A 10,957-nucleotide genomic window follows, 5' to 3' on the forward strand; every position below is an offset into this window, starting at 1 on the left:
GATATTGACGGGAACTGGAACACGCTGTCAAACACGTCGATCCAGAGCATCCCTAACATGCTCAATGGTTGACATGTCTGGTGAGTGTGCAGGCCATGGAAGAACTGGGACATTTTCAGCTTCCAGGAATTGTGTACAGATCCTTGCGACATGGGGGCGTGCATTATCATGCTGAAACATGAGGAGATGGCGGCAGAAGAATGGCACGACAATGGGCCTCAGGATCTCAAATGCAATTGTGTTAGTTGTCTGTAGTTTATGCCTGCCCATACCATAACCCCACCACCACCATGGGGCACTATGTTCACAACGTTGACATCAGCAAACCTCTTGCCCACACGACGCCATACACACTGTCTGCCATTTGCCCGGTACAGTTGAAACCGGGATTCATCCGTGAAGAGCACACTTCTCCATTTGCCCACATTTGTCCACTGAAGTCGGTTACGGCACCGAACTGCAGTCAGGTCAAGACCCTGGTGAGGACGACAAGCACACAGATGAGACAGTTTCTGACAGTTTGTGCAGAAATTCTTTGGTTGTGCAAACCCGGTTTCATCAGCTGTCCGGGTGGCTGGTCTCAGACGATCCCGCAGCTGAAAAAGCCGGATGTGAAGGTCCTGGGCTGGCGTGGTTACACGTGGTCTGCGGTTCTGAGGCCGGTTGGACGTACTGCCAAATTCTCTAAAACTATAATAATATAATATGCCATTTAGCAGACGCTTTTATCCAAAGTGACTTACAGTCATGCGTGCATACATTTTTGTGTATGGGTGGTCCCGGGGATCGAACCCACTACCTTGGCATTACAAGCGCCATGCTCTACCAGCTGAGCTACAGAGGACCACGTTGGAGGCGGCTTATGGTAGAGAAATTAACATTACATTCTCTGGCAACAGCTCTGGTGGACATTCCTGCAGTCATCATGCCACAATTGCACACTCCCTCAAAACTTGAGACATCTGTGGCATTGTGTTGTGTGACAAAACTGCACATTTTAGAGTGGCCTTTTATTGTCCCCAGCACAAGGTGCACCTGTGTAATGATCATGCTGTTTAATCAGCTTCTTGATATGCCACACCTGTCAGGTGGATGGATTATGCCAAAGGAGAAATGCTCACTAACATTGATATAAACAAATAAGCTTTTTGTGCATATTGAACATTTCTGGGACCAACACTTTACATGTTGCATTTATATTTTTGTTCAGAGTATATACAGTATATATTCCTGAGCTTTCATATCTCTCAGATATAGCACAAACACTTCAAAACATTCTTCCATTAGATTGATTTTTTGACTGTTTTTCATGTATTAATCTGTTATTCAATGAGTTTCTATGGGGTAATAGCAGTGAGGCTATCAAATAATAAAAAATTTAACAAAGTGGGATACCTAAAGAGGTCCTTCAATTTAAAATCAAATAGCTAAATGACCCATGGTATGACCATCTTAAAACAATTCCATATATTAATAACCTTCAATTCATTATATTTCATCTTATAAAATGAAATGAAACACATTTACTCAATTCTATTTGTCAAATTATCTTTCTCAAAAACGTTTGTATGTTGTCCCATACATTAATCTGTACTCTTAATTTTTGGGGGCCGACCCCACTGCGCTTTGAATACCACTGCTCTAGAGGATTGTCTCAAAAACATTCTATTAGAAATAACTTACTTGAAAGGCATTCTATACATCTGTACATAAAACCGAAAAACATTATCAGGTAGAGGGAAACACCACACTTTAGTGCAAATACAAGGCTTTAGCGACATTAAAAGGGCTTTTAGATACTGGCCCCGAGTGTTCAAAGATTAATAGGGGTCTAATGAGCTGCTAAGAGCTTTATACTCGACACCAAGGGCCTGGAGTGTTACCAAATACTCTTCTCTATAAATCGCCAATACAACAAGCTGTTGAAGGGGACTAAAGATGGACAATTTGGTTGTCTGGAACTGACATTTCGGTAGAAATTTAAAACAAGTTGCAAAAATCATGAAACCTTCCCCAAATTCCTGTGGATTTGTGAAATTACAGTTGGAGGATTTCTGGAATCATCAGGGAATTTTGCAACCCTAAACCTATGCATTGACGTCTTTGACCTCTGACCTGAAAGGGCCTCTCCCCCGTGTGGATTCTAAGGTGGACGATGAGTGATGCGCGGCTGGGTAAATCGTTCCCACAGTGATTGCAGGGGAAGGCACGTGGCTTGGGGACGTTGGCGGTGGCCACCGTGTCCCCGGGCGCCGGGCAGTGGGTGAGGAGGTGCTCCTCCAGGGAGGCGGCCGTGGCGCAGCGTCGTCTGCAGGGGGGTCTGTCCGGCGTGGGACAGTCTGTGGATGTCCAGGCCTTCCTGGGTGACTGTTGTAAGGTGACACTGTGGTAGTGGCAGATCTCACAGTTCAGAAGCCTCAGCCTCAGCCACAGCCTCTACCTCTGTCCTGGCCTCTGCCTCTGTCCTGGCCCGTTTCCTTAACAACCAGGCCTATGTCCACCTTTCCTGTACAAAGAAGAAAGTCAATGAGATTACATTGCACTGGAGAACCCATGTTAAGTGAACATATGCAGAAAAGCAGAGGGTTAGAAAACAGTTTACAAACTTTGACATTTCTATGTTTGATAATATCAAATAACTCTACATCATACAATAACAATAAAAAATTCCAAAGTCCTAATTAAACCAAAAGAGTACACAGGCTAGACCCTAATACAATAAGATATTATGAAAACACTTTCATTGAAATAGATAAAGGTATAAAATCGTCCATCTATTCATGCAACAACTTCTAACAGATACACTACCATTATGAAGGGGTGAGTAAAGTGGCGGTGGGGAAATTCATTAGTCAAAGTGAAAAGGGGGAGTATTCACAACCGAGGTAGCTGCGTGAGGGCTTATAAGTTGTGTTGCAACATTGCCCTTGACGACCTCGCTTACTGGGCCCGAGCCAGCGTGATTTAATTTACGATAACAAAGAACAAAATAAATAACATAAAATCGGCAGGTCATAACCTGTGAAACGCACAACGCGCTTTATTAAAATAGATAGTGTGTTGTGACACAGGGAGGCAGGGCTGGCGGCTGTTGTACGGTATTGTGGGTAGTGGGGACGCCCTCGCTCGGATTTGCCGCTCCACCAAGTATTTTCTCTCATTATTTTAGTTAGCGGATAGCGGTTCATATGGATATGAATGGATGTGAATGCTAGCTGACTTTATTAGTGCGGGCGCGATCCATCGCTTAGCCGAGGGAACAGAGGGCAGACTCGACGTAGGGAGATGCATACTGCACAGAGACTGGCGTAGATACGGTTGCATATGCAAAGCAACAGGCACACGGTCAAGTGTAGTAACGCAGGTAAGCGTCTTGAAGTGCCACCCAAACACAGTCAAACACACAAGATGACATCACGCAGGGCTATCAAAACCATGCAGATAAAATATTAAATCAAGATTTGAGGGCACAGACTGGTAAGGAAATCCACACACACACACACACACACACACACACACACACACACACACACACACACACACACACACACACACACACACACACACACACACACACACCCTATTAGTATTACTCTGACCATGGTGTGTGAGAGGATGATGCTTCAGCCTGCTCTTGTGGAAGAAGTGTTTTCCACAGATGGAGCAGGTGAACGGATACTTCCCCATATGAGAGTATCTGACGGGAAAAAAGAGACACTTAGTTATGTTTCAGAAAACATGGAGATAATATTTCAAGCGAAAAGCACCTACACTATATATACAAAAGTATGTGGACGATCCTTCAAATTAGTGGATTCGGCCATTTCAGCCACACCCATTGCTGAGCACACAGCCATGCAATTGCAATAGACAAACATTGGCAGTAGAATGGTCATACTGAAGAGCTCAGTGACTTTCAACATGGCACCGTCATAGGATGACACCTTTCCAACAAGTAAGTACGTCAAATTTCTGCCCTACTAGAGCTGCCCCGGTCAACTGTAAGTGCTGTTATTGTGAAGTGGAAACGTCTAGGAGCAACAACGGCTCAGCCGCGAAGTGGTAGGCCTCACAAGCTCTGTAGCACATAGCTACATCTGTCCTCGGTTGCAACACTCACTACCGAGTTCCAAACTGCCTCTGGAAGCAACATCAGCACAAGAGCCGTTTGTCAGGAGCTTCATGAAATGGGTTTCCATGGCCGAGTAGCCAAAAACAAACCTAAGATCACCATGCGCAATGCCAAGTGTGGTGGAGTGGTGTAAAGCTCGCCGCCATTGGACTCTGGTGCAGTGGAAAAGCGTTCTATGGAGTGATGAATCACGCTTCACCATCTGGCAGTCCGATGGACAAATCTGGGTTTGGCGGATGCCAGGAGAACTCTTCCTGCCTGAATGCATAGTGCCAACTGTAAAGTTTGGTAGAGGAGGAAAAATGGTCTGGGGCTTTTTTTCATGGTTCAGGCTAGGCCCCTTACTTCCAGTGAAGTGAAATCTTAACACTACAGCATACAATGACATTCCAGACGATTCTGTGCTTCCAACTTTGTGGCAACAGTTTGGGGAAGGCCCTTTCCTGTTTCAGGATGACAATGCCCTCGTGCACAAAGCGAGGTCCATACAGAAATGGTTTGTCAAGATCGGTGTGGAAGAACTTGACTGGCCTGCACAGAGCCCTGACCAACCCCATCGAACACCTTTGGGATTAATTGGAACACCGACTTCATGCCAGGCCTAATCGGCTGACATCAGTGCCCGACCTCACTAATGCTCGTGGCTGAATGAAAGCAAGTCTCCGCATCAATGTTCCAACATCTAGTGGAAAGCCTTACCAGAAGAGTAGAGGCTATTATAGCAGAAAAGGGGGGACAAACTCCATATTAATGCCCATGATTTTGGATTGAGATTTTGGATTGAGATGACGAGCAGAAGGCCAGATACTTTTGGTCATGTAGTGTATTTCCAATTCAACATAAGGCCAGGAGTCTTTCCTTACCACATGACCAGACCAGGAAAGACCCCTAGCCCTAATCATGGTCCTATATGCAATTCACAATAAGACAGCATCTTTACAACCTCATACAAAATCAACATAGGACATCCTTATACATTTGTATTCAAACGAATATAGATTGTTTAAAGCTTCGCACCACAGGTCATGACTGTTGACCAACACAACAATAGACATATAAATCAAATTAAATTATATTCGTCACATGCACCGAATACAACAGGTGTAGACATTACAGTGAAATGCTTACTTACAAGCCCTTAACGAACAATCCATAAAAAAAAAAAAAAAAAAGTGTTAAGTAAAAAAAAATTAAACCGAATAACTAAAGAGCAGCAGTAAAATAAAATAACAGTAGGGAGGCTATAGAAAGGGGGGGACCGGTGCAGAGTCAATGTGCGGGGGCACCGGCTAGTCGAGGATTTACATAAGTATTCAGACCCTTTACTCAGTACTTTGTTAAAGCACCTTTGGCAGCGATTACAGCCTTGACTCTTCTTGGGTATGAAGCTACAAGCTTGGCACACCTGTATTTGGGGAGTTTCTCCCATTCTTCTCTGCAGATCCTCTCAAGCTCTGTCAGGTTGGATGGGGAGAAATATATGCACAGCTATTTTCAGGTCTCTCCAGAGATCGGGTTCAAGTCCAGGCTCTGGCTGGGCCACTCAAGGACATTCAGAGACTTGTCCCGAAGCCACTCCTGCGTTGTCTTGGCTTAGGGTCGTTGTCCTGTTGTAAGGTGACCCTTCACCCCAGTCAGAGGTCCTGAGCACTCTGGAGCAGGTTTTCATCAAGGATCTCTCTCTTTCCCAATCCCTGCCGCTGAAAAACATCCCCACAGCATGATGCTGCCACCACCTTGCTTCACCTTAGGGATATTGCCAGGTTTCCTCCAGACGTGACGCTTGGCATTCAGTTCAGACTTCAATCTTGTTTTCATCAGAGAATCGTGTTTCTCATAGTCTGAGTCCATTAGGTGCCTTTTGGCAAACTCCAAGCGGGCTGTCATGTGGCTTTTACTGAGGAGTGGCCTACGTCTGGCTCCTCTACCATAAAGGCCTGATTGGTGGAGTGCTGCAGAGATGGTTGTCCTTCTGGAAGGTTCTCCCATCTCCACAGAGGAACTCTGGAGCTCTGTCAGAGTGACCTTTGGGTTCTTGGTCACCTCCCTGACCAAAGCCCTTCTCCCCCGATTGCTCAGTTTGGCTGGAAGAGTCTTGGTGGTTCCAAACTTCTTCCATGATGGAGGCCACTGTGTTCTTGGGAACTTCAATGCTGCATAAATCTTTTAGTACCCTTCCCCAGATCTGTGCCTCGACACAATCCTGTCCCGGAGCTCTACGGACAATTCCTTCGACCTCATGGCTTGGTTTTTGCTCTGACATGCACTGTCAGCTGTGGGACCTTATATAGACAGGTGTGTGCCTTCCCAAATCATGTCCAATCAATTGAATTTGCCACATGTGACTCCAATCAAGTTATAGAAACAGCTCAAGGATGATCAATGGAAACAGTATGCACCTGAGCTCAATATCGAATCTCATAGCAAAGGGTCTGAATACTTATGTAAATAAGTTATTTCTGTTTTTTATATTTAATACATTTGCAAAAAATTCTAAAAACCTGTTTTCACTTTGTCATTATGGGGTACTGTGTGTAGATTGATGAGGGTTTTTATTTATTTAATCTATTTTAGAATAATTTGGTATTTGGTATTTTATTAGGATCCCCATTAGCTGTTGCGAAAGCAACTCTTCCTTGGGTCCACACAAAACATGACATAATACAGAACTACATACATTCTAAAACGGCACACATAGCCTACATATCAATACATACACACAAAATATCTAGGTCAAATAAGGGAGAGGCATTGTGCCATGAGGTGTTGCTTTATCTGTTTTTTGAAAACAGGTTTGCTGTTCATTTGAGCAATATAAGATGGAAGGGAGTTCCTCCATATAATACTGTACGCTATCTTGAATTTGTTCTGGATTTGGGGACTGTGAAAAGACCCCTGGTGGCATGTCTGGTGGGGTAAGTGTGTGTGTCAGAGCTGTGTGTATGTTGACTATGCAAACTATTTGGAATGTTCAACACATTAATGTTTCTTATAAAAAGAAGAAGTGATGCAGTCAGTCTTTCCTCAACTCTTAGCCAAGAGAAGCTGGCATGCATAGTATTTATATTAGCCCTCTGATTACAATGAAGAGCAAGACGTACCGCTCTGTTCTGGGCTAGCTGTAGCTTAACTAGGTGTTTCTTTGCATTACTCGACCACACGACTGGACAATAATCAAGATAAGACAAAACTAGACCCTGAAAGACTTGCTTTTTGGAGTGTGGTGTCATAAAAGCAGAGCATCGCTTAATTACGGACAGACCTCTCCCCATCTTTACAACCATTTAATGTACAACCATCTATGTTTTGACCATGACAGTTTACAATCTAAGGTAACACCAATCAATTTAGTCTCCTCAACTTGTTCAACAGCCACATCATTCATTACCAGATTCAGCTCAGGTCTAGAACTTAGGGAATGATTTGTACCAAATACAATGCTTTTAGTTTTAGAGATCATCAGGACCAGTTAATTACTGGACACCCATTCCAAAACAGACTGCAACTCTTTGTTAAGGGTTTCAGTGACTTCGTTAGCTGTGGTTGCTGCAATGCAATCAGAAAGCTTCTCAATGAAAGTGAATGAGTCGTGCCGCAGTGTCATTACTTCCACCCCCCTACACAGTAACTCTTGAGTGAGAGGTTGGTTGGCTGAGTATGGGGGTTATTTCTGCTCGGGCAGAGCTGCGGGCAGTCCCTGGTACTGTGCTGGGTTGCGTTCAGAAGGCACCAAATGGAAGACAACAGGCTGAAATGGGGAGGGACTACATGGGCTAGTTGTTTTTGTTTTCCGTTGAGAAAAGTTTTGCTACGGTGTGCCATAATGTATATGCCCCTGGTGTCTGTGATGGGTGGGGAAGAGCAAAAGAGAACACCGGCCTACAGCCATGTTGCTAATGGGCTAGTCACGTAATGGCAGGTCCGTGTGTGTGTGTGGCAGTCTTGTGTAGCCATGTAATGGTAGGTCCACCAGAAAGATCTCTCAATGTGATTACACTGTCAATTCATCTCCGCGGGCAAGATTAATAAAACATTTCAGGTCTATCACTACCTATCACTACCAAAATATGATTGACCGCAAGTGAGGAATTGTACATCGACTTATAATCTATTCCTTTTACTTGTGATATTAGACTGCAATTTGTCCATGATGGTCAGGAACTAATGTTGCGTAACTATCGAGTCATCTGTCTAGTAATAATAAGACTATTGCTATTAGAATTCCATCATTGACTGAACACTTTCCCATTTCATCATTTTATATGCTACTCTGTATCTCAGTGCACATTAATTAATACAGAATGTTGTCAAATGTACAGTCTGTTGGTTCTGTATGTATGAACACAGGCCTTGCCTTCATATGTTCAATTGTATTGTATGACCACTGAAAAGGATGTATGAAATGATGATCTTATGCTCCCCATGATAACGCCTTCTTAATTACCACAAAGTGGTAGAGTATTGTACTGGTCTGAATGAGGAGCAATCGGTAATCAACCTAGTTTTGTGCTGTGTTACAATGTAATTACCAGTGTTTTTTAAACACCTCAACTAAGAGGCCACATCCCGGCAGGCATAGAGAGGGGCATAATTGCCACTAAGGGATACATCAAGTTGAATTGCATTGAATTGAATTCAAGCCTAATTGAATTGAATTGATGTCCAGACATACACTACAGGTCAAAAGTTTTAAAACACCTACTCATTCAAGGGTTTTTCTTTATTTTTACTATTTTCTACATTGTAGAATAATAGTGAAGACATCAAAACTATGAAATAACACATATGGAATCATGTAGTATCCCAAAAAGTGTTAAACAAATCAAAATATATTTTATATTTGAGATTCTTCAAAGTAGCCACCCTTTGCCTTGATGACAGCCGCACAGAAGAAGCTTGAGGAGGAAGCAGTTGGATTGGAACTACAGGCAGCAGGGTTTGTGAAGGAATTCTTGGAGTTGGAGTTTGTTTCTGATTCCAAGTCAGTCTCAATGCTATGTTTTTGTTCCATCCCTTCCTCTTCCTTCCTCTTCCTCCCTCTCTTTGTCATCATCCTCCTCTATTTACAGATCTATCCCTCTATCACTCTGTCTCTCCACCCCCTTTTCATGTCCTATCTCAGGCAGACACTCCGTGTCCATATCCTGGTACCTTAGTTCTGACCCAGTGGTTGCAGAACAGTTACCCAGCTCGGGGTCAGGGAGGGTGGGGGTAGTGGTGGAGGGGGGTAGGGTCTCTTCTCTGCAACTCACCACAGCTGAAAGAATGATGGAAGTCAATTGTAAGAAAAAATAACTTATCCAAATAAGTAAGTAGCACAAAAGTAGACACAAAACATGAGAAAACGTTTTGAAACGGAAGAGGTGCCCCAGGAAATTATCCAATGAGAACAAAGATAAGCATTTTCCGTTAAAAAATGGTTTGCTACATTGTACTCTACTGAACACAGTTCCTTTAGGAAGCCTACCTAGTACCTACCATTGTTTATTTTCCACTGGTGTGTGGAGCCCTCTGAGTCCCCTTCCCATCTGTCTCGGTGCTGCCTGCGGTGGTAGAGGTATTTGGTAGTGTTCATAAAGCTCTCTCCACACACATCACAGTGATGTAGCGCCCCCACCAAGCCATGGATGGCCTTTCGGTGCAGCTTCAGCGCCGAATCAGTGCTGAAGCCACAGGCCGTGCAGAAGAATGTCTGGCTCGAGGAGGAAGTAGTTGGATTGGAACTACAGGCAGCAGGGTTTGTAAACATGGGAGTTTTGGGGAAGGAATTCTGGGATTTTGAGTTTGTTTTTTATTCTAATTCAATCTCAATGCTATGTTCTTGTTCCATCCCTCCTCCACAGTTTACCTCTTCCTCCCTTTCTTTGTCATCACCCTCCTCTATTTTCCCTCCATCACTCTGTCCCTCTATCCCCTTTTAATGTCCTATCTCAGGCAGACACTCTGTGTCCATTTCCTGGTCCCTTGGTTCTGACCCAGTGGTTGCAGAACAGTTACCCAGCTTTCTGTGCTTCTGTCACAGTCTCAGGGACTCAAACAGGGCCTCACATACACTGGTAGCGAATGAGCGTTTGGGTCTGGGTCTTGTTCTAGTTCTGGGGGCTGTTGGACTTAAATAGAGAAGATCCAAGATAGAGTCTGGAGTCAGTCGAACGCCCAGTCGATCTCTTCTCCGTTAAGAGTGCAGGTAGGGCAAGTTTGGGTTTGTCGTGAAGGTTCTCTTTTGGGGTCTCAGTTGGTGCTGGGATAGTCCATTCTGAGACTGAAGCGCCACTCCGGAACTCTAGGACATCACCACAGACATAGAGAAATAAAATAAATGCTTGAAGTTACTTTCAGTCGAATAATACAAACAAAAATAAACACTCACTGGAGTTATCTTTGTGTTCGCTTAATGAGTGTTTTGATGCTACGGAGGCGTTTGAACGCTTGTCAAGAGTGCAAACCTGTTGCTAGCTGATTAGTCTGTTGCTAAGGATAATAGGTAGCTAGGGACTCGTTTTCATAGCAACATAATGCATTAGCTCAGGGTGTGTCACGCACCATAGTCCTCAAGGGCTGCCGGGTCTATTTTTTCATGTTTCTCCCTCTCTGACACTTACGGGATCGATTCATGTCAGTGACTAGAAATTACATATATCTGGGCTGCGTCTCAAATGGCCTAGGACCCTGGTAAAAAATAGTACACTATAAAGGCTCAGCGCGCTCTAGCGACGACTTGTGGCGGGCCGTGTGCCTGCAGGCTGACTTCGGTCGTCAGTTGAACAGTGTTTCCTCCGACACATTGGTGCAGCTGGCGGGCGGGTGTTAAGAAGCGCGGTTTGG

General features: G+C 44.2%; 1 protein-coding gene across 4 annotated transcripts in view; it reads right to left on the reverse strand.

The window, feature by feature from the left end:
* Window positions 1-8,948: 8,948 nt before the first annotated feature.
* LOC121586440 (ladderlectin-like) overlaps window positions 8,949-10,957 on the reverse strand; it is a 28,502-nt gene continuing 26,493 nt past the window's right edge. For all 4 annotated transcript variants that reach the window (XM_041903115.2, XM_041903118.2, XM_045226362.1 and 1 more), the window contains 2 exons: window positions 9,611-10,415; window positions 8,949-9,389 (listed from right to left, as the gene is read on the reverse strand). In XM_041903115.2, the coding sequence (XP_041759049.1) occupies window positions 10,222-10,415 (194 nt within the window). In that variant the 3' untranslated portion in view covers window positions 8,949-9,389; window positions 9,611-10,221. The remainder of the gene's footprint in view (window positions 9,390-9,610; window positions 10,416-10,957) is intronic.

This window comes from Coregonus clupeaformis, chromosome 17 (genome assembly GCF_020615455.1).
Source record: "Coregonus clupeaformis isolate EN_2021a chromosome 17, ASM2061545v1, whole genome shotgun sequence".
In the NCBI taxonomy this organism is placed as follows: domain Eukaryota; kingdom Metazoa; phylum Chordata; class Actinopteri; order Salmoniformes; family Salmonidae; genus Coregonus; species Coregonus clupeaformis.